Here is a 25,553-nt window from a genome sequence, read left to right on the forward strand (position 1 = left end):
AATTTGGGTATTTTGAGTCAAACTAGTTGCAGTGATACCCCACAACAGAATGGTGTGGTAGAAAGAAAACACAAACACTTACTTGAGACAGCTAGGGCTTTATTCATTCAATCCAAAGTTCCAGACAGATTTTGGGGAGAATGTGTTCTTTGTGCTTCCTATTTAATTAATAGGATGCCCTTGAAGGTGATAGGAAATGATACAACCTATTTCAGACTTCATAAAGGTTGTTCCTAACCTTGATCATCTCAGAACCTTTGGCTGTTTGTGTTATGTTTCCTCATCTAAGGTGAAAAGATCAAAGATGAATGATAGGGCTAAACCTTGTGTTTTTGTTGGATATTCTTCTAGTCAGAAAGGATACAAAGTTCTTGATATGGCCACTCATAAAATTTTTGTTTCTAGGGATGTTTCTTTTCATGAGAGACATTTTCCTTATCATCTTCTACATAAATCTCAGTCCTCAAATTCCATCTATTCTACTGCCATTTTTCTTCCAGCCTCTATTTCTTCTGCTGATTCATTTACAGATGATTTTTCTTCTGATGATATTTTTCCTACTAATGATCATTTCTCAGATTCAAGTTCTTCTTCTAACACCTCAAACACTTCTTCTCCTTATCCTTTTCATACATATTCTACTTCTGATATTTCCAGTTCTTCTGCTTCCCCTGCTTCTTCTTCTGATTCTTCTACAGCTCCTTCCAATCTTATTGATCTTTCTACTTTCTTTCCACCACCTGAGTTGAGGCAATCATCTAGAACTCACAAAGCACCTTCCTATCTTTCAGCATATGAATGTTATCATGCTTCCTCTGATAGTTCTTGGGTTAATATGGTGACTGATGCTACAATTCCTGGTGAATTCAAAGCTTTTCTTGCTCAATCTGCTGATATTACAGAACCTACTTGTTATCAAGAAGCTTCTAGACATGCTATTTGGGAGGAATCTATGGAAAAGGAAATTCAAGCTCTCATTGATAATAAAACTTGGAAATTGGTTGATTTACCTAAGGGTAAGAAGCCAATTGGATGCAAATGGGTTTTCAAGGTCAAATTGAAAGCCAATGGTGATTTAGAGAGGTGTAAGGCAAGACTTGTGGCTAAGGGCTACAATCAAAAGTATGGTATTGACTAAGATGAGTACAATTAGATGCATTCTTGCTCTGGCATCTAGTTATTCTTGGCCAGTTTTTCAGTTGGACATAAACAATGTCTTTCTTCATGGTGATTTGAAGGAGGAGGTTTATATGAAGGTACCTGAGGGGATTCCTAATCCTCACAATAAAGTCTGCAGACTTGAGAAGTCTTTATATGGGCTTAAGCAAGCCTCTAGACAGTGGCATGAAAAGTTAGTTGATTCTTTGGTCAAATTGGGATTTCAGAGAGCTCAGAATGATTACAACTTGTTTTTGAGAAGACAAGGGGATTTGTTTTGTGTTGCTACTGTTTATGTTGATGACATAAATCTTACTGGTACTGATTCTGCTGGTATTGAGTCTCTCAAAACTCACTTGCACAGGGAATTCAGTATCAAAGATCTTGGCAGATTGAACTATTTCCTTGGTATTGAAGTTGGCTATTCTGATCAGGGGATTATTCTAAGCCAGAAGAAATTCACCAAGGATTTATTGGCAAATTGTGGTTTGGATTTGACAAAAAGGGTTGTATCTCCTTTTCCTGCAAATGTCAAACTTACAGATTCTGATGGTGATCTTTTGTCTGATGTTGAGTGGTATAGGTATTTGGTGGGAAAGCTGAACTTTCTAACCCATACCAGGCCAGATTTGGCTTTTGCTGTTCAGTCTCTCAGCCAATTTATGCACTGTCCTAGAAGTTCACACAGGGATGCCTTGCATCATACTCTCAGATACCTTAACTCATCAGTCAAGCAAGGGATTTTACTTAAAGCTTCTGACACTTTGTGTTTACAAGCTTATTCTGATTCTGACTGGGCATCTTGTTCTGATTCTAGAAAATCCATCACTGGTTATATCATGTTATTGGGTGGTTCTCCTATTTCATGAAAGTCTAAGAAACAGTCTACAATTTCTACTTCTTCATGTGAAGCAGAATACAGGGCAATGGCAACAGCAGCAGCTGAGGTCACTTGGTTGGTCAGGCTTTTGGCTGAACTTGGTGTTAATAATCTGAAACCTGTTGTCTTACATTGTGACAACATGTCTGCTTTACACATTGCTAAAAATCCAATGTTTCATGAGAGAACCAAGCATATAGACATTGACTGTCATTTCACTAGAGAGAAGGTGTTGGAAAGTTTACTGCAGCTTACCTATCTTCCTACTCAACATCAGTTAGCTGATGTGTTTACAAAGGTATTACCCTCAGCTCAGTTTCAGGATTTATTGTCCAAGGTGGGTATGTTTAATTCCTCACCTCCCACCTTGAGGGGGGGGGGGGTATTGGAGATAGTAGCAGTCAGCATGAGAGGAGCTCAAGCAAGCCTCAGTTGCATAGCTCTCAGGGAAGTCAGTCTGCAGAACAAACTTCTAGAAAGTTCTAGAATTAATTAGTTTGTTATTGATCTTGGCATGTAAGCTGCTGATGTGGCAAGAAGTTTGTTACAGAGTTTGTTAGCGTAATAACAAACTCATTTATTCTGTTTTCTCCATATATATATGGGTATATACCCTATATTATATTATTGATTCATTCTTACAAAAATCAATAAAAAGTTTCTCTGAAAGTTTTATTTAGCTCTGAGTTCATCTTCAACCTTGAGCTGATTTTAATGGCTTCTCTGAAATTCATCAATATGTTGCATCCACTCTTTAAGTTTAAAGGTTTGTATGTGAGGGACTTATTAATATATAGAATATAAAATCAATTCTAAGTGTTTAATAACGTTTTGGTTGTTCTATTCAACTTAATTTCAGTTCAATTCAATTTAGTTAAATTAAGTTCAGTTCAGTTCAATTCATTCAGTTCCTAATTTTTTCTCTCATAAAATATTACGTTCAGTTTAGTTCAGCTCAGTAAATCAGAATAGGCTCTTAGGGCCTGTTCTCATTGACTGAACTCAGCTAAACTGAATTGAACTGAATTGAACTTTACTGAAATGAATATTTTATAAGAGAAGGAAATTAGGAGCTAAACTGAACTGAACTGAACTCAACTGAGCTTAACTGAACTGAACTGAACTGAATTTCAACGCAAGAGAATAGGCCCTTAGTTCATTGATAGTTTTATTATTACTACTTCTACAAGTAAAGTATGAATGAGAACAAGGTAATTGAAAAGAGATGGTCGAGACCAAAATATAGCTAAATAGACAAAATAATCATGATTTTAATACATCTTGCAAAAGTTTGATGAATTAGATAATTGAAATTGTATTCTTCGGAAAAAAAAAAAAAAAAAAAAAACTTGAAACATGAAATTGTACATTACTCCACGAGTCTCCATCTTAGCATGACGATACAATATAAGACAAATTTGGTTGATTAAACTCACTTTAATCGTGGTTCAATTTTAGGTGACTTTTATTATTAAGATTAAGAGGAAGAAACATTGGAGCTAATTTAGTTATTTGATGTCGGATGGTCTGCAATTTCTAATTATAAACGTTGACTTTTACTTAAAAGAGGTGATGATATTATCATATATACTTTGTATTAAAATATACTTTGATATTATCTTAATTTCTCTTTGATGATCAAAGACTTTGAATCCTATATATGAAGTTAGAATTTAAGAATTAGCTCGCTCCTTCTCGCACACAATCTCTTACTCTCTGCTAGAGTAAGTAATTGGTTACTATCTCCCTATTACCTCCATCCCATAATAAATTTGAAATTATATGAATAAATTTTTATCAAATAAATAAACATTCATAACTCTGATCAGTACATGATAATGCCATGCATTACTAAATTGATAAATGTAGACATTATTTAATAATTAGGATTGTATATGTCACATCACAATCATTATAGTAATTAAAATCATTATATAAATGAATTGATGATTTACAAGAAATTATAGGTTATTCAAAAATGGTTAGATTGAACAATAGTGTCTTGTAAACTAAAGCTTAGTAAAACCTCTATAAATTTTTGTCTATTGTGAATGAATTATTTACTATAAGAATTCCAATCCCTAAGAATTATTTTATAATAGCTAGATTCTCCTATCCGTGTATTTTTTTTATTATGTGTACATATGTTGTGATGAGGTGCAACATTAGAATATGTACTTGATAAATGTAATACATACCTATTATAAGGTAACTCGAGGTATGATCTTTATTCATATTATAACGTCAAACTTTTCACAAAATTAAGATAAATTATATTATAGTTATTGGACATGGTATTGTGGTAACCCAATGAAGGGATCAAATCAACTTATATACATTAAGGCAAATGACAAGAACTTTCTAATATATTTCTCTAGTAACCTTAAAGATTACTCCTAGCCTCCTAGTATACTCCCAATGTATATATGGACAATAAACATATGGTGATAGCAATTTTATTTAAAAACATAAATTACTATTCTTGTCGATTATCATACATTTCTTCATCTCATCAACGCTTTTATCTGATCTCAAAAAAAAAAAAAAAAATCAACGCTTTTATCTTACTATATATTTATCCATTACGCAGTATAAATATGCCGCCCACGTTTCATACAATTAATTAGGAAAAGAACCAGGCACCAAAAAACAAAAATAAATTGGAACATAAAATGAATTAGACAATTAGTGGCTTAACCTTGCAAAATAATACTTCCTCCGTTTTTTTATTTGACCCGCTTTGACTTTTACACTATTTATAACCTCTTTTTTTAACCGTCTTTTGTGAATGATATGTAAGGAAAAGCAAATTCATATTGGATCATTTTGAAGTCGTCTTAATAAGTGTTATCATAATATATAAATTTTATGATTTTTACTTATGGAGAATTAAAGTTATTGATCGTTAAAGTTTTACATTGACAATCGTGATAAAAGAAACAAGTCAAGTACAAAAGAACCGAGGAAATACTTCCTTAATTAATTTAACTATAGAACTTATTAATTATGAGTAATTAATAAATTGCAAGTAGTTATCATTGACAAACAGCTAGAAAATCGTTCTGGTGTCCACTAGGTCGTTCGTCTTCACTATATAAAGCAATCTTTTGCGTTCTTCATAGTAACTCACAATTAGTCCCTTAAACCTTAGTTAATCTTCCCAAAGTCCTCAAAAACTTTTGTTAAATTTTTTCATTCAATCCATAGATTATAGCCTTCAACTTCGCTCCCAAAGGTACGCTAACTTCTTTAATATAATTACTTGATTGATGAATGCAATCATCTCTTAGCAATGTAATCAGAAACGTGTTTAAAATGAAATGAGTTATTAATTAATCAAAATTAACACTAACTATATATGTTCTTGCACTTGTACTTCTTGCTCAATGCTCATCATATATAATAACAAACAGTCAAACACTATTTCCTCATCATATTTCATGAATAATTATACTACCTCCGTTGACTATTATGTGCAACAAAGGGGTATTATTTGTGAGACATTAAGTATTTTTTTGTTGCACATGATAATTAACGGAGTTAGTAATAATAGTATTACAGGCGGAATATATATGGATGATATAAAGGCTCCATTTAGGGGAATTACAAGCGATATACGAGGAAGACTTTCGTGTTATAAACAAGATTGGACCAATGGTTTCAAATATGGAGTTGGGTATGGTCTTAATTTGTCACAAATCTAACTTATTATTAATCTTGTTTAATATAAATTAACCTAGTTAATCTTTCTTAATTCTAAATGTGATTATAGGATACTTACACCCGCTGCCTCCATCTTTTTTGCTTCGGCTCTTCCTGCTATAGCCTTTGGAGAGCTTTTGAAAAAGAAAACAGGTTTGTTTACTCACATCTTACAATAAATTTGTGTAACAAATTAGGTCTAAATTCTTAGTATTATTGTACGTAATAATATAAATGGAATAAGGCTTAGCTTTTCTATAATAATGCAATTTCACGTGTCGTTTGATGTTATTAAATGTTTATTGTTCGTTTCTATATTGTCATAATAATACGAATGTAAATAATTTGATAGGCGGAAGCCTAGGCACAGTGCAAACTATATCATCGGCAGCAATTTGTGGTGTGTTACAATCATTAATTGGTGGACAACCACTTTTAATACAAGGAGTTGCAGAACCAACTGTTCTTATGTATACTTTCTTGTACAATTTTGCTACACAAAAGGATGAATTAAGACCACTATTCTTGGCTTGGACAGCATGGTAATTTACTAATTTTACTTTTAATATTACACTGCTACATTTTTGTTAATGTCACGTGGAATTTATAATATGCATGCATAAAATAACATCAACTATGTATTGTTTTTAGTTACACAATTTGACTTTCACGTTTATTAATGTAGAACTTTGACTATGTATATATCTTTGATTATACGGCTATATAAGATAGAGTATATTGATCTAGTGTCAAAATGAATTGAACGGGGAGTAAATTTGTGTTAACATATCGACCTTTGATTATACGTTGCAGGGTTTGTGTATGGGCATCGGTTTTACTGGTGTTAATGGCAATTTTTAACGCGTGTGTTATCATTGACCGATTCACAAGAATAGCTGAAGAGTTTATTGAAATGTTAATAGCTGTTCTTTTCATCCAAGAGGCTATCAAGGTATTATACAAATCAACAAACTACGTAATATAAAAATTGAAAATTAATTTAGAGTATACTCATATATTGATCTAATTATTACAGGGGATTATAAGCGAGTTTCATGTACCCAAAAGGAAGGATTTAGATGATATTAAAGCATATGAATTCGAGTGGCTTTACTCCAATGGATTGCTCGCGGTCATATTCTCTTTAGGGTTTATCTATACCGCCTTCAAAAGTAGAAATGCAAGATCATGGTGGTATGGAACAGGTTAGTTCACTAAAATAAATTACTCTAACATTAATAAATTGTCTACTCAACAAAATTTAATAAACAAGTGATAATTGTTATGTTGATACTATATGTTACAAAGGCAGATTTCAGAGAATTTGAGAAGTAAATTTAGTTTCAATGAATAAGATGAATGCAGAATTTGGGAGAGAATTTTATTGTGAAGAAATTGTGTTTTATGAGGAAAATGAAATCTTACAGAAAAATGATCTCATTACAGCTATATATACTATCATCTTATTACAACAGAAGAGTCTAGAAGAGAATCTTAGTTTGTTGTGCTGGCAATTCTGTTATAACAACCTGTGCTGACTTGGCAGGTTTGTTATAACTAATTCGAGCTGCAGACTTGTGACTTGATGAACACGCTTCAGAAATAGAGCAGCTAGTATCTTTAACATCCCCCCTCAAACTTGGCAGGGTGTCAATCATGCCAAGTTTGGCAAGAAGCTTCTCATGTTGAGCAGAAGGCAGGATCTTGGTGAAGACATCAGCCAATTGCTCAGTTGTAGGAACATAGGTTAGCTCAAGCAGACCCTCTAGGACCTTTTCTCTAGTAAAATGACAATCGATTTCGATATGCTTAGTCCTCTCATGGAACACAGGGTTCTTAGCAATGTAAATAGAACTCTGATTATCACAATGAAGTGTAACAGGCCTCTGATTATTCAAATCAAGTTCTTCAAGCAAATGAACCATCCAAGTCACCTCACTTGCTGCAGAAGCTAAAGCCCTGTATTCTGATTCACTGGAAGACTTAGAAACTGTATTCTGTTTCTTTGATTTCCAACTGATAGGAGAAGAACCCAGCATAAGAACCCAACCAGTAACAGATCTCCTACTGTCAGGGCAAGCACCCCAGTCCGAATCCGAATATGCTTGTAAAACTGGAGAGACAGAGCTATTCAGAAGAATACCCTTTCCAGAACTGCCAGAAATGTATCGTAGAACATGTCTCAAAGCCTGTAAATGAGGATCTCTTGGAGCTTGTAAAAACTGACTAAGTATCTGAACAGTGTATGACAAGTCAGGCCTAGTGTTGCACAAAAAATTCAACTTTCCCACCATTTTTCTATAAAACTCAGGATCACTAAGTAAAGCACCAGCATCAGCATTGAGCTTCATATTAATAGGTAAAGGTGTGACTACAGATCTTAAATCTGTAAAACCAGAATCCCTGAGCAACTCACTAGTATACTTCTTCTAAGTAAGAGTAATCCCAGTAGAAATATAACCAACTTCAATACCTAGGAAGTAAGAGAGCTTCCCCAAATCTTTGATGGTAAAAGTATGATGCAGGTGAGCTTTAAGAGAAGTCATAGAAACCAAATCATCACCAGTGATGATTATATCATCTACATACACAACAGCCAAGGTAATCAGACCATTTTTCTTCATAATGAACAAACTGCTGTCATAGTGAGACTGAACAAAACCAAGAAGTCTGAGTTCAGTTTGTAATTTGGCAAACCATTGCCTGGAAGCCTGTTTAAGGCCATACAAGGACTTCTGAAGCAGGCAAACCTTATTATCTGGATTAGGCATGCCATCAGGAACTTTCATGTAGACCACCTCTTCTAAATCTCCATGAAGAAAAGCATTATTGACATCAAGCTGAAATAAATCCCATGACTTAGCAGCTGCAATAGAAATGATGGCTCTGACAGTAGCCATTTTCACAACAGGTGAAAAGGTCTCATGATAATCAATCCCATGCTTTTGATTATAACCTTTCCCAACTAATCTAGCCTTATATCGTTCAATAGTGCCATCAGCTTTTAGCTTGACCTTAAAAACCCACTTTGATCCAATGGCTTTCTTGCCTTTAGGCAAGTCAACTAGAACCCAAGTCTTGTTAGACTGTAAAGAAGAAATTTCTTTCTCCATAGCTTGAACCCAATTAGGATCCTTAGAAGCCTCTGTATAGAAGCTAGGTTCAACTATGTGATCCAGAGAACCAACAAAAGCTTTATGTTCTGGTGATAAATCTTCAAAGAAAACCATATTACACCAGTGTTGCTGCTGCAAGTTCTGAGTGATATGAGATTTAGACCTTGATGAAACAGTGGGAACAAAGTCTTTATGATGTTTGGGTGGGTTTCTCGGTCTTGTGGATCTCCTGAGTGCAGTAGAATCAGAATCTGCAAGAGTTGCAGAATCTGTAGAAATATCAGAAAAGGGAACAGGACAAATGGGTGGGTTATGTGTTTGAGTAGTTGTTTGTGTATTTAAGTGAATGGGTGGTGAGTTAGCAAGAATAGGAGATGAAATAGGTGGTGTGGTTGATATAGAAGACTGTGGATGTGAAAGAAAAATATCGGGTAAATCATCAAAAGAAAAATCAGAAATAGGTGTAGAAATGGGTAGGAAAATTTTAAAGGGCAGATTTGTGGAAGAATCAAGACCATGAGAAGGCAAGGTATAGGGAAAATGTTTTTCATAGAATATCACATTTCTAGAAATGTGAATTTTGTTGGTAGTAAGATCAAGCACCCTATAACCTTTCTGAGCAGCTGTATATCCAAGAAAAACACAAGGATTTGATCTAGGATCAAATTTAGTTCTACCTTGCTTGACAGTTGCCATGTAACAAAGACAACCAAATATTCTCATATGATCAGTAGAAGGAGCTTCACCAAAGAGTTTCTGATAAGGGGAAACAAACTGTATACATTGAAGAGGCATCCTGTTAATAATATGAGCTGCTGTCATGACACATTCACCCCAGTATCTCATAGGCACCTTAGACTGAAAATAAAGAGCCCTAGCAGTTTCCAAGAGATGCTTATGTTTCCTCTCAACAACCCCATTTTGTTGAGGAGTTTCTGTACAACTTGACTGGTGGAAGATACCATTAACAGCATAGAGAACTTTCATATCCCCCTCACATAATTCAAGTGCATTATCAGTTCTAACACACTTTATAACAGAGTCAAACTGAGTTTTAACAAAAATAATGAACTCAGTAAACACCTTAGTAACATCAGATTTATGTTTCAAGAGAAAAGTCCAAGTGAATCGTGAAAAATCATCCACTATAGTGAGAAAAACATTACAACCATTATGAGTTGCTACTTTATTAGGACCCCAAATATCCAAATGGAGAAGATCAAATGGCTTAGAAGATTTGATCTCACTATGACCAAAAGGAAATCTATGCTGTCTAGCAAAATGACAGACTTGACAAGTACAGGATTGTAAATAATCCTTGACACTTAACTCAGGCCTAACCTTATTCAAATGAACTATAGGCATATGTCCTAATCTCAAATGCCAAAGTTTTACATTCTCAATGGAAACAGAATCTAAACTAGGCTGAGAGACATTATTATGAACAGCAGCACATCTTGACTCTTGTAACTTCTCAAAGAAAGAATTGTCCAAGCAATATAGACCATTTTTTAGTCTACCAAGCAGAATTGGCTTGATCAGAGAAGGGCCCTGGATATAACATTCATCACATGAAAAATAAGCCACACAGTTCATATCCTTACACAACTTAGGAATTGAAATAAGGTTGAACTGAAAACCAGGAACATGCATCACATCATTTAAAATCAGCTTATCACCAAATCTAACTGTGCCTTTGTTTTGAACAGTTAATTTTCTGCCATCAGGAATTGTGATGTTACTAGAGCAATTATTAACAGGTTGATAATCTTGAAACAGACAAAGATCATGACTCATATGATCAGTAGCACCAGAATCAATAATCCAATGTGAATTGCTGAATGATAAAAGACAGAATGTACCTGCCACCATAGCAGCAACCTTAGACTTCTCATCATCATTCCTTTTGTCCAGGAGAGAAATTAAGTGGTTGTATTGCTCAATTGTAATAGTAGCAGGATTAGCATGATCTGTGTGTGTCAATTCTGGCTGAAAATCATCATCAAAATCGCCTTGAACAGCTGCAGCAACACTCTTATTCTTCCAGTTATCCTTGAAATGAGCTGGATATCCATTAATTTTCCAACATCTGTCAATGGAATGACCTGGAATCTTGCAATGGTCACAATAGAATTGAGATGTTCTTCTGTTGTATTGAGATGTGCTACCACCTCTAGCAAAAGTGGAGCCACTAGAATTATGCTGATAAAATCTGTCAGATCTACTCTTCTGCTGAGTATTCTGATCATAGAATCTCCTTTTGTTTGCTGCTGCAAAGGCCATAGCATCACCAGTAGAGGAATGAGTATTGTACAGCTGCCTATGCCTTTCTTCTTGCATTAGCAGTCTGTAAGCATGAGAAATTGTAGGCAAAGGAAATATCATCAAGATATTGGCTCTGACTTGGCTGAAATCATCTCTGAGCTTCATGAGAAACTGAGTTAACCTCTGATCTTCCTGAGATTTCAGAATTTTCCTTGTAATGTTACAAGTACAATTTGAACAATTACAAAAAGGAATAGGATCATTCGCATCATAATCATCCCACAGCATCTTGATTTTAGTGTAAAAGGTAGAGATACTCTCATCACTTCCTTGCTGAATATCAGCTAACTGTTGCTGTATAGCATACAATTGTGTACCAGAAGTCTGACCAAAACGTTCTTCAAGATCTAACCAAATTTCCCTGGCAGTGTCAAAGTAGAGTACACTACGAGCAATAGTCACATCAAGAGCTTGTATAAACCAGGAAATCAAGGTACTATTACATCTATGCCAAGCCTTAAATTCCTCAGAATCAGATGCTGGTTTGAAGATTGAGCCATCAACAAACCCTAACTTATTTTTAGCAGATAATGCAATCATCACAGATCTCTTCCAATCATTATAACTACTACCATTAAACTTCTCAGAAACTAGTCTGTATTGAGAATCACTCGGATGCAGATAATATGGAGAAATTGGATCCAAAGAAGGATCAGTAGCAGAATTTTCCAGCGAAACCATATCAAGAAGCTTAAAATGACAAAATAACCAGAGAAATTCAACAAAATTTGCAGCAAACTAAGAAATCCAGAGTAAATTCAACCAGAACAATCACAGATAATGCTGATGATCAAGAAATTTGCAGAATCAGAAAACCTTACAGTATTCAAGCAGAATCAGAAGAAAAACAGTAGAAAACATCAGAAATCTTCAAGCAAAATAGCTACAGTAGCGTAGATCGATCGTTTGTAGCTCTGATACCATGTTACAAAGGCAGATTTCAGAGAATTTGAGAAGTAAATTTAGTTTCAATGAATAAGATGAATGCAGAATTTGGGAGAGAATTTTATTGTGAAGAAATTGTGTTTTATGAGGAAAATGAAATCTTACAGAAAAATGATCTCATTACAGCTATATATACTATCATCTTATTACAACAGAAGAGTCTAGAAGAGAATCTTAGTTTGTTGTGCTGGCAATTCTGTTATAACAACCTGTGCTGACTTGGCAGGTTTGTTATAACTAATTCGAGCTGCAGACTTGTGACTTGATGAACACGCTTCAGAAATAGAGCAGCTAGTATCTTTAACACTATATATATATAGGTAGGCGAGGTGCAAGTCTTGAATGAAATTGTCTCACATATATATATTATGGCTGAATTGAATTTTGGTACATCATCAATATCATAAACCCTGTTCAAATTAATATTGGCTGGTTTTTGTGTAGGTTGTATTAGAAATTTTATCGCGAATTTTGGGGTTCCTTTGATAGTATTGGGATGGACAGCATCGTCATATGGTGTACCTAGCAAAGTTCCTTCAGAAGTTCCTAGAAGGTTATTTAGTCCTCATCCTTGGGACACAGACTCGTTGCACCCTTGGACTATTGCTAAGGTAAACTTGTGTCTTACACCAATTCGAACCACGAATATTTAGCTTGGAGATTTATTTCAAGATAAACCTTTTTAAGTAGGCCTAATTTATAGAGAGTGCATATATTTTGCAGAAAATGGGGGATGTGCCTGGAAGATATATAGCAGGGGCCTTCATACCGGGATTAATGGTAGCAGGACTATTCTTTTTCGAGCAAAATGTAGCTTCAAAGATGACACAACAAAGAGATTTCAATCTTAAAAACCCTTCTACTTACCATTATGACATCTTTCTTCTTGGCTTAATGGTTTGTCATCACTAACCCATACAATTTTTCCTAAAAAATTTCCTAGAAGTGTAACAACATTTTTATAGTCTTCTTGATTAATTATTAATCACTAATATTAGTGTAATGTGTAAAACAGACTTTGGTTTGTGGGTTACTTGGACTTCCTCCTTCCTATGCTCTTATTCCACATTCTCCTATGCACACTAAGGCACTCGCCGTCCTCAAAAGACAGTTTCTTCGAAGAAAGATGGTTGAAAGTGCCAAAGCGAGCATACATGAACGAGCTAGCGGCAATGAAATTTATGACAATATGCAAGCAATTTTCCTTCAAATGGACATGAACAAGTTGGTAAGTTTTGCACTACTAAATTTTCATTAATAGCAATTTTCGCTGCTAGCTAGCTAGCATAGTGTATCATAATTCATACCAAAGAGTAGGTCTAAGATATACTGAGGAAGCCCCAATTATTCAATTTAATAAACAAAATTTATTTATCAAATGGCAAAATGGTAAATAAAACAACAAAAATGCCCAATCATCATGACATTTTCGTAAATACAACAACAGTGGAACCCATGTTTACTAAAAAGTTGTTGATTTATTTACAATTTTGCCATTTGATAAACAAATTTTGTTTATCATATTGATAAACTTGTATTTTCTCACATATACTAGTACCGTTAGTACGTATAAGAAAAGATTAAATGATTTAGAGCAATACAAAAATAATTATTCTGTTTCTTATTATTTGCAACAAAAGGTATTATTTGCGAAAAATAAAATAATCCTTTGTTGTAAATAATAATAAATGAAGGTAGTGCATTAAAAATAATGGGTTTTGCTAGTGTAGTATACACGTGCATTTGAGAAACTCGCTAGCACGACACTATATCTTTTAGGTATTTCCAAGTGCATGTAGCAAATGAAAAATATTTAATGTCATCAATTTATCATTTGGTTTTATTTGTAGACAAATGGAGTGGTTAAGGAGCTTGAAGACTTAAAACAAGTAGTAATGAAAGGAGAAATTGATGAGAAAAATGGGAGTGCAACATTTGACCCCGAGAAGCACATCGAGAACTACTTACCGGTGCGTGTTAACGAGCAAAGATTGAGCAATCTAATACAATCCCTTCTTCTTGCGATTTCTGTTTTCGCGATGCCTGCCCTAAAGCGAATTCCATCTTCACTTCTTTGGGGGTACTTAGCCTATATGGCCTTTGATAGTCTCCCTGGCAACCAGTTCTGGGAAAGAATCATACTACTACTTGTCAATAAAAGTAGATTACACAAGTAAGTCCTACATAGATTATAAAACCAATCAGTCAATTAATCAAAGTCATAATCCCATCATAAATGAGGTCGGTTACATGAATCAAAAGTGATTATTCCGTATAGTCATCCACAAAATTATTGCCTAATTAACGTCAATTTTGACTAGTGAACATGCTTAATTCTAAGATCTAGCACTTGTGCTAGAGAAATGTAACAAGTAGGACGGGTTAAAGTTTATTTATTTCTCTGTTATCGTGTTATATTATTTGTTATTGATTTGATTTTGAAACGACGAGTACTGATTAGTGTGTTGTATGTGTTAATTGGCAGGGTTTTACAAAGGAATCACGCTTCGTATGTGGAAACCGTACCGTTCAAATGTATCACGGCATTTACATTATTCCAATTAGCATACTTGATCATTTGTTGTGGCATGACATGGATACCCTTAGTAGGAATTATCTTCCCTTTGCCATTCTTTTTTCTTATAATTATAAGATTTCTTATATTACCAAGGTATTTTGAGCCACATTACTTGCATGAACTCGATGCTCACGAATATGAGGAAGTCCTAGGAAATTCTAGGCGTTCTTTCCGTCGTATGTCATTCTCTTTTAAGGTACGTACGTTCATATTGCTATCAAATGTTAAATGTACAACTTTATAGTCCGTGTTATCATACACACGTGTAGACGTACGAATATATATAATTTTTATAATTAAGCACGTAATAATAATGTTGCTTAATATTATGAACAGGAAAATGGGACCCACAGCATTTTTGACAATGAAGAAGAAATGGAAGAAGAATTTTCTGATTCCGAAATTTTGGATGAGTTAACAACTCATAGAGGAGAGTTAAAGATTAGAACTATGAGCTTTCGTGGCGAAAGATGTGCTTCGAGTGGTAGAAAAGAAATGAAGCCCCGAGCTATGAGCTTCCGATATGACCTACCTTTTAAGGTATGTAAGAAGGAGTTAATTACTCTCTTTGTCTCTAAATAATAATACGAGTAACACTCTGTATGAACTTTAAATGGCTAATTGTATATATAATATTTGCGTACAGGTCCATCCAGAAGACATTGTATGATTGAAAGAAGAAGAATTTCTAGAAGTACAATCTCGACAAGGGTAAATAATATTGATGATCATGACGACAATGAAAAGTTGAAAAAATTTCATAACCTAAGTTGATGTTCCGGGAAACTAATGAAATTTGTTATTTGTAGTACATGTAAATAAATTGTATCAATTCTTTTGGTTTGAAATAACACAAAATGTGTTACTGTACAATATTATTTAAAATCAGTATATCGGTAAATAGATTTCTTATTATTAATTTGTTAAATAAGAGATAGAATATAAAAAAATTAAATTATAATTTCAATAATACTCCACGCTTTAAAGTGAAATTTCAATAAATCCATGAAAATGAGATATTGATTTGAGTATTTAGGATTAGATTTGTTTTCAACTCTAGTTTTGATTGCGTAATTATGAATAGTCTTTGATTTTGTTTGACATAGTCTAGTTTTGATTTTGTTAAGTCGACTAAGAGAATTTGGAATCGGATTTATTTTGTCAAGTCTAGTTTTGATTGTGTAACTATGATTAGTCTTTGATTTCGTTTGACATAATCTAGTACTCTAGTTATGACTCTTGTGATTGTGTTAAGTTGATGTATGTTCTCCCCCAAAAAAAAAAAAAAAAAAAAAAAAAAAAAAAAAAAAAAAAAAAGTGAGACGTAAAATGAAACATCGATAGTGTCAGTTTTTTACTTAGGCCTGGATTTGGGATGGAAGTTGGGCTTAGGCGTCATAGACTTGGGCCAATAGTCATCAACTGCAACCCAAACTTTCGTATCTATAAAAACATTGCATCTATTAAAGCCCACTTTTGAGTATTATCGTCCTTAATTTAACACCAAACTAGTTGAGCATACTTAACCAAACATTATTAAATCTCTAGAGCTCTAAACAATAATTGTCATAAATCTAATGTTCAATGAATGATTTGCATTGTTGACGTACTTGTTGTAGACAGTATGGATGTAGATAGTTACATATGGTCATATCAATATTAGTTGTACTCGTACTATCTTGAACTACATTTAAGATTTAACACGTTTTGTCACATCATTCATCATTTATGTTAAACAATTGTATATTAGCTAATTGTGTGTCTTTTGATGCCTCATTTATGTTACAAGCTTTTAGGCCATCTCAGAAGCTTGTACGTTATTATTTGTCACAGTATGAGAATTATGTGTTCTCTAAGGCCACAATTTTTGCTTGCTCAATTGCAAATAAAACTATGGAAGGATTTCCAATCATTACAAAATATATTGATTTTAAAAAAAAATTGATTATGGAGTACAAAATAAATATGGTTATTATTAATTTATTTTCCCCTTTGATGTTGGAGACTAATCATAGTAGTATTGAATGTTTGTATTAATGCTTAAAAATCAATGATTGATTAAAATTTAACCGTGACTAAAAAATTGTTGTAGTCATAACAAAACTACTATTATTCTCTCGACCATATTGTTTTCTTTATTTTGATGATCACGGTTAGAAAATCATATATATAGACATATAGTTTCACTATTATTGCCACTTAATAATACAAATTGCTTCTTAATATTTCCATTTATAAAGTACATTATTATATGAATAATAATTTTCATTATTGGTCAATAGCTAGTTGGGTTAAATTATATTATTAACAATCGTTAACCCAAATTTTAAAATTTAAAAATTCAAATAGAATATATTTTCAAAGCTATGATAAATAGGGTAGCTTAAAAGGGATAAAAAAAAATATATGACATCATCCTTGCATTTGGAGGGAAAAAATTAATTAAAAGAATATAGCTGTGATTCTATTCTATATATATATTAGGGATCGGAAAATACAAGTTGATATTCAAAATAAACAACAATTCATCTAGTACTGGTAATATTGTAAATAAGTGCTCAAATTTTTTACTGCTCATTAATGAAATCGGGTTTTATCATTTAATAAACATAAATTGTTAATCAACAAGATCAATGGGGCTCCCTCGATCTATTCTTTAATACTTTGTATAAGAGTTGCTAAAGAAAATGGTTTTTTCTTTGTATATTTATATTATAACAGTCCCATATTTGAAATTAATTGTCACAACTGTGTTCTTATATATAACGATATGCTATAATAGTATAATTTCTTTTGTTGCATATTACTCATCAGCCATCACTACTCCTAAGTTTTAAGTAGTTTAGTGAAGAGAATACTTTGAAAAACTATGACGGATTCAGAAATCCTTTGTTTTTTTTTTTTTTTTGATATCCATTCAGAAATCCTTGGTTGTCTATTTTATATATTTATTTATTTACTATACAAAATATAGTACAAGCACATGTTCACTTAAACCCACTAAACTCATACTGTCACTCTAAATTTGCCACTAGAAAATATACGTGGTATATTGATTTTAATAACAAATTAAATGTCACAATTTTTATCAAAATCAGGGAAAATGTACTTAACTAGTAGGTGTCAAATGCATAATCGTAGTCCAAACTTCAAGCCGAGATAATACTTTCTTCACAACTCAATCACCTCTAGCTAGAACATAACAATGCATGTACCTACGTATGGCACAAATTATAAATAAACCACCCATTAATACATTATTGCCGACCAGAAGGCAGAAAAACAATATGGAGAATAAATTTAAAGACATATAAAAAAAAAAATACAATTAAAAAGAAATCTCAACCATTTTTACACCAAAAAAATTAATTAAAACTCAATAATAACTTCATGTATACATATATACATAAAAACCATGATCTAACACTCCAATGCACATGGAATGCTTAAGAGATTAAGGTCTCTAATTGATTAATTGATCTTTGTATTAATATTAATTATAATTTATAATATAATGTCACAAAGTTGAATATTAGATAATACCTTGTTTATGTTTCGTTCGTATCTGATATATGTTGACCCCAATTTGATTTTTTCTGAATTAATTAATAAAATTATTTGTGAGATTGATTGATTCCTAAGTAATATTTAATTTAATAATTTTTAGGTTGAATCTATTGCAATTTCTTAGAGGGTTCACAAAAAAATCCAAATACTTCTGCAAATCTAAACTTCCATGTGCCTCATGCACGTGAAATAGTGACTTATGGATTATATCTTTTTCGGTGATTCATCAATTATATTGCATATTTTGTGGCTATTTCGACATCTCATTGGCTTTTATTTTCTCCTTCAATTATTTTAATTTGATTAGCAATGACAAATCCAAAAAAGGTAATAAAGAAAGTTAATGATGCAGTCATACTTTGCTTAGAATTTACTCCAAGTAATCCTTCCTATAACGCTATATTAGTTATTGATATATGGTTAATTACAAAATCTTTTATTATAATGCTATATACATACAAAATATTTAGTTTCATCACTTTGACATGATGTGATTGCCGTATAACTAACTTAGGGCCTGTTCTCATACGTTTATTTTCACTTCAGCTCAACTCAGCTCAGTTCAGTTCAGTTCAACTCCTAATTTCCTTTTCTTATACTTCCTCCGTTCTTTTTTACTTGACCTGCTTTGACTTTTACACTATTCACCACTCCTTCTTTGACCGTCTTTTGTGAATAATTTATAAGGAAAAATATGTTCATGTTGGATATTTGAATTCGTCTCAAGAAGTACTATCATAATATATAACTTTTATAATTTTTACTTATGGAGAATTAAAGTTATTAATCGTTGAAGTTTTGCGTTGGCAAACGTGATAAAAGAAACAGGTCAAGTAAAAAAGAACAGAAGAAGTAAATATTTAGTTCATTTCAGTTCAGTCTATGAGAACAGACCCTAGTCCTATTCTTACATTAGCTACACACTTACACATACAATCGCCAAATTGTACCAAAGTCAATAAACATGTGGCATTTTGGACCACAAATAGTTAATGTTAAAAGATTGTCAATATGTAATTAGAAAATTAATGACAATGGTCAAACTTATAGAAGACAGATATGCTTAGAAGAGCAGAAGATAAGGATAATAACCTAGCCATAATGCATGTGATTGAGTTTTAATGGCGTTGTCCATTAATTAAATTTTCACCGGAGAAAACCCTGGTTTTACGCCTCTATTATGCAGGATTCCATGAATTATTTACCTTGAAATTCCCCCTTCTTCTTCTAGTCATTCCACTTAAGAAGTAATACAATTTAAGCAACGTTTTTTATAAAGAAATTGAGCTCAAATTAGACTTATCTTCTGTCTAAACATTTAATTCAACATTGTATATAATATCTTTGTTTGCTATCTAAGCTATGATATACTCCGTATATGATGTATATATACAACTGAGGAGGTTGGTTTCCTACATAGGCTATATCCAATTATATTCACTACCGACCTCATAATGTTATGACATCTAGAGTATATCACCACAGTTTTTACAACCGCAAAAGTTATTTTATGGTTACACCACGTCAACAAAGTAATCTTTTCTACAGGATGTAATATGTGGAGAATTTGAAAAGGTAAATATTTAAACTAAATAGAATATGTAATTTACTCATTGAATTTACATTTAGGCATGTTCATATTTACTTAATTTCAGTTCAGTTCAGCTCCAATCAGTTCAGTTCAGTTTAGTTCAGTTCAGCTTCAATCAGTTCAGTTCAGTTCAGCTTCTAATTTGCCTCTCTCATAAAATATTCATTTCAGCTCAATTCAGTTCAGTTCAGTTCAGTTAAGCTCCAATCAGTTCAGTTCAGTTCAGTTCAGCTCCAATCAGTTCAGTTCAGTTCAGTTCAATTCAGCCCAGTTCAGTAAATGTGAACAGGCCCTTAGTTCATGGTGCAATAGAAGATATACAACAATTGCACTGTTTTTGTATAGTCTCCCTTGTTTACAAAAAAAATTATTTGAAAAGTATAACACATCTTGAATTGTTCATGTACATTAAAAATGACTTAATATATCATACAAACTTAAGCTATTTCACACTGATACAAAGAGCATGCAAATTAAAGTGTTGTATTTTAAAACTAAAACATTCTTATTTAAAGGAAAATTACATTATATATGAAATCATTTAGCAAAAGTCAAGAACTCTATATTGATTATTTGATCTTAATTAGGACTACATATATCATAACCGTTAAAAGTCTCTCCAAAACTCCGGACTATAATCACTTCAAATTTCATCAATAATAGAAATAAATAAACTTGAACTCCCAAACATAAAACTGTACAATATATTCATAAAGATAAATGTTTACTAGATTGTTTTAGACCATGAACTGAGCATGTTCTATAAATTACCCGGTTTCATGTAATTAAGGAAAAATGGTGAGGTGTTTTTGCCTAACTTTCAACTAACACCAGTAACTGTCATCATCAATTCTGATTAACTTAACAGTTAACTAGTACTACTAACACTTAATTATTAATTAGCCATTTTTTTAATGAAAAACTACCACTTAATTATTACTGGTCTCAGTTGATTATTGTCAGTCCAAACCAATGGCATTTATGTAATATTCCAATAATATTAAGTCCTTTTTTATAACTCAAAACACATATAAACTCCATGCCACCCCCTCTTAATTTTTCACACACTCAAATCAATTTTCTCTCTCTTCCTTCACGTCATCTCTTTCTCTCTCTAACATACAATGTCGAAGCTCAATGGGCTTGCAGTGGTGCTACTTTTAGCCTCTAGCTTTTGTGTTACATTTGGAGGTATGTTTATATATTCATATTCCTAAGTTTTTATTTCATTTCAATTCATCATCAATGCTAAATTGATAGGGATGATATAATAATCTATCATAGTTAATAATTAGTTAGTTGATGATCTTACCCCTTGTATTATGTTACAAAACAACATTATTATAACGTTTTCTTTTCAATGTACAAGTATAAATTTGTATTACACCGTACAGAGTGTAGAACTTGGTATGTCGCATTTAATTGTAGTTTTAAGTTAAAATTAGGAGATAAAATCTTGATTCATGTAGCTAGTCGATTTCATATTTAAGAATAAAATATCGATTGTTGTTATGATAGCCGTTGCTAGTTTTTATATATATATATATATTCTAAGAAATCGATCATTGTGGCAAAACCTTTGTCCATATTATCTAGAAGCTTGGACTCTAGGTAACTACTACAATGAAATAACATTAGTTTAGAAATTTAGGCCGAGAAATATGCAACTACTACTACATGTTCATCATAGGAAGTTCCCGATGAAGTTAAGATTAATCATCATTTTTATTTGCAAAAAAGATTAGTCATCATTTTCTCTCTACTTTCGAGAAAGATTAGGTTGGTAAATGTTGTTGAAATACTACACTCTATTTTAAAATATTTTTTAATTAGTTACACAACTAAATGGGGAGTAATATTAATCTAATTACTAAGTAGATCTCGTTTATCAAGCTTTAAGAGTGAATAGATCTAACTAGAGAGTTTAATATTACTGTTCAGTAATATAGTAGATAGTAACACTGTACTACACGTTTTCTTGCATACTCTTAAGTGAATTTTAATTAGCCTTATGTGTGCAAGAGATATTTTATTATCTTGGAATAGTTTTATACACATCGCTTTACAGTAAATTAGTGTGAAAGAGACTCGTTTTATTGATATTTAATATATGCTCTAATGAGTAATTGAGGGTTGGTTGAGAGAAGGAAACCAAGCACATGGAGGATAGATAACTAATATAGTACGGAGTAATTTTATTTTTAGGAGGGGAATCTAAACAACCATTCAGCCGAAATTTTGGTTTATAAGTAGTATGAAGCATAGACTAATTTTAACATCTTATAGTAGTTTTCGAATGTTAAAACTATTTTCATTTTCTCATTATATAGATACACAAATCATAACACGAAAACACAAGTAAGCCATTACACGAGTAGTCAAAAAATAAAAAAATAATATAATAATATAATAAAGCATTAGAGTGGATATGATTCGATCTCAAGTTTCGAGTAGCACCACAACCAAGCACCCTAAGCTAACGACCAAATTATTTAGGATCCAACCCAACAAATATGATTGATTAGCTTACAGTTGGAGCATGGTACCTTCTTATTAGTTAGGATGTTTTATATATGCAAGCCATGTTATTATTATGTGGGATGTCAGACAATTTAGATTTGAGTGGACGAATAATCTCTTTAATCACATGCTCACTTACGTTTAATACTACTTTTGCTACGATTTTTAGATTTACTACTAATATACTTTGTCCAATGACTGTAATACACTTTAATTGAATCAAAAAATATAGATAGATACTAAATTATGGGTCATAAACTCATAATTAACTGGGTCATGGTTGTCAGTGGTCCGTTAACTTATAACTTATGTGATTCAATTTCATTTCATTAAGTAGATGATATTTACGTACGCTTAATAAATGCCTATTGAATTGGATTTCAACTATCCTTGATGTGTTGAGATTTAGATAACCCGTCTAAATGTCTACATTATTTGTTATTTGTGACTTTTTTTTTAAAGTGTTAACAACTAGTCCATCGTTCATATACTTTATAAACTTATTAGTGTAAAAATAATAAACGTTACTCATATTATTTTGATCAGCGTTGCTCCCAAATGGCGACTTTGAGACAAGGCCGAACCCAACTCAAATTAGCGGAACAAAAATAGAGGGCAAGTATGCAATCCCAAAATGGGAGGTAACAGGGTTTGTTGAGTACATAACATCAGGAACCAAGCAACAAGACATGGTCTTAATCGTACCAGAGGGCAAACACGCCGTAAGGCTAGGGTCCAATGCTTCTATTAAGCAAAAGGTGGCTACTCAAGCAGGCAAATTTTATGCCCTTACCTTCAGCTTTGGAAGGACTTGCTCACAAGAGGAAGTACTCAACGTTACGATCACCCCTAGCTCTAAGGGACATTCCGGGATCTTGCCCCTACAAACCGTGTACTCTAGTGTTGGGTTTGACTCCTATGCTTGGGGGTTCCGTGCTGAGGCCAATGCCGTCGAGGTCACCCTCCACAACCCTGGCCAGCCTGGTGAAGACCCTGCTTGTGGACCTCTTCTTGATATCATTGCTCTTACTATTTTGGATTCAGTCAAGTCTACCGGAGGTACTATTTTTATCACCTGATTTTTACTGAACTAAAATTAATTTTTTTTTATAGCTGCCGCAATTCCACTACTGTTTAATGATGTAAAAGTTGGCTAGCTAAAAATACATGTGATTTGATGTCATGTGAGAAGATTTGATTGTTATTGTGTAAGCACATGCTTAAACAAAAAAGTGACCAAGCATCCTAAATTTTCCATGTGGAAGGGAAACTTCCACATTTTTGCCTTACTATGACAAAATGACTAATAATCATTGATCTATTGTAGGAAACTTGGTGAAGAATGGAGACTTTGGACAAGGGCCATATGTGTTCCATAGCTCATCATGGGGTGTCCTAATCCCTCCTAACATCGAGGACAGTCACTCTCCGCTACCAGCCTGGAGGATCGAGTCCTCTAAGGCCGTCAAGTACATTGATTCCCTTCATTTTTTTGTGCCAGAAGGCCAAAGAGCCGTTGAGCTCGTTGGAGGAAAAGAAAGTGCCATTGCTCAAACCATTAGGACCCAACCGGGCAGGTCATACGCCCTTACTTTCATGGTTGGTGATGGCAAAAATGGGTGTGTTGGTCCTTTGGCTATTGAGGCATTCGCTGAAAGGGCAACCACTAGGGTCACATATAACTCTAAGGGTACTGGTGGATTTACAAGAGGTAAACTTGTGTTTAAGGCCAACAAGGATAAAACGGTCATTAGGTTCTTGAGCACATTCTACACTATGACCATTGATGGTTCTATGTGTGGTCCTGTTCTCGACGATGTTAAGGTTCTTCATGCTCATTCATACCGTAACTCTCCCAATCATGTGTAATAGAATGGTTAAATAATTGGTTTATAACTTATTACGCGATACTAGTACTTAGTAGTACTTTTTATATGCCTATCATCAACCCCATCTAGGAGGTTTTTCAAGGTTTCTAGATGTTAATTTGGTTTAAGAGTTCATGAAGTGTATGTTTCAGGATCAATGTATCTATTTTTACAATTTTTTTAAAATTTATTGTTATAATAAAATTATTCATTTGTTCTTAATAAGGCTCAAATACCAACTCACAATATAGTTTTTCTTTTTTTAACATATATTTTGTGTCATTTTATTCTAACAGTATGAATTATGAGCATCAAGCAGGGTATAGAACAGAGGAGATCAATTGACAACATCCAGGACTAGCTTTCGAGACTTGTACACAGACCATTTTAGTCGTCTATAGTAAGCAGCTTGAAGTAGAGCAAGCGAAAGCACGAAAATCCACTTAAATCCCATCTGAAACAACCAATTATGCAACCATTTTAGAAACCATTTCATCAGCATCATTCATCATTGTACATTTGTACTTAGCTTCAAAGAAGAAGAAAAATGTAGCCCTGACTTACTAGTTTTCGCTCTTCCATCTCTGGCTCAGCAGCCCATGTCAAATACGTTACAACATCTTTCGCCATCTGTGACAATATTCGACAACAAATAAGTTTCCAGTGCCTAAATATTCAACCAGACTAGTACAGGTATACAAATGTTTTATCTGGGGGATGCCCCAGTTTCTCACATGACATTTTTGTAAATAAACCAACAACTTTATTCAACTTTATTCAATTGTAGAGCCCATTATAATGTAATAGTTGTTGATTTATTCACAAAAATGCCCTCATGAGAAACAAATTTCGTTTCTCAATATGAGAAACAGGGGATTTCCCTTTTACCTGAGATTCTGTTGCAGGAGTTCCGTCTTCATACTCTACAGAACCATCACTCAGCATCTTAGGCATGGCTATTGCTCCTCCTGGGAAGTAAGGATTGTAGTGCAGCCCCTCGCGAACCTATGATAAAAATTTTATAAGCCCAAATACATAGACTCAATTGTACTTATATGACAGAACAGCATAAAAAACAGTTCAGACTGTTGAATGTTACCGAAACACCAGCAGGAGGATCGCGGTAGCCAGTTAGAAGTGAGAAAACATAGTTTTGACCATTATGCCGAGCCTGAAAATAATGCACAAACGATGAGTAGGCCTTGTATTGAAATTCAGATTATTTCAGTGGAAAATTTCCTTAAAATACGAAAAAATCAGATAAATTTACAGTGGAAGTTCATCAATGTACTTTCTGATAAAG

At 33.2% G+C, this 25,553-nt stretch overlaps 2 protein-coding genes across 2 annotated transcripts; both read left to right on the plus strand.

Annotated features, from left to right (window-relative positions):
• The first annotated feature begins 5,610 nt into the window (after positions 1-5,610).
• On the plus strand, positions 5,611-15,088 carry LOC145588008 (boron transporter 4-like). The gene is made up of 11 exons (XM_081644646.1): positions 5,611-5,714; positions 5,811-5,893; positions 6,093-6,282; positions 6,554-6,692; positions 6,777-6,945; positions 12,571-12,737; positions 12,850-13,023; positions 13,142-13,354; positions 13,977-14,299; positions 14,612-14,934; positions 15,087-15,088. Coding segments are annotated over exons 1-11 (1,887 nt in total).
• Positions 15,089-20,913: 5,825 nt separating this feature from the next.
• LOC145588009 (BIIDXI-like protein At5g11420) lies at positions 20,914-24,520 on the plus strand. The gene is made up of 3 exons (XM_081644647.1): positions 20,914-21,053; positions 22,929-23,441; positions 23,710-24,520. Exons 1-3 carry the CDS (start codon positions 20,987-20,989, stop codon positions 24,249-24,251), a joined length of 1,122 nt encoding a protein of 373 aa, XP_081500773.1. The 5' UTR covers positions 20,914-20,986; the 3' UTR covers positions 24,252-24,520.
• The last annotated feature ends 1,033 nt before the right edge of the window (positions 24,521-25,553 follow it).

The sequence above is a fragment of the Chenopodium album genome, chromosome 17, assembly GCF_948465745.1.
Source record: "Chenopodium album chromosome 17, dcCheAlbu1.1, whole genome shotgun sequence".
In the NCBI taxonomy this organism is placed as follows: Eukaryota; Viridiplantae; Streptophyta; class Magnoliopsida; order Caryophyllales; family Amaranthaceae; genus Chenopodium; species Chenopodium album.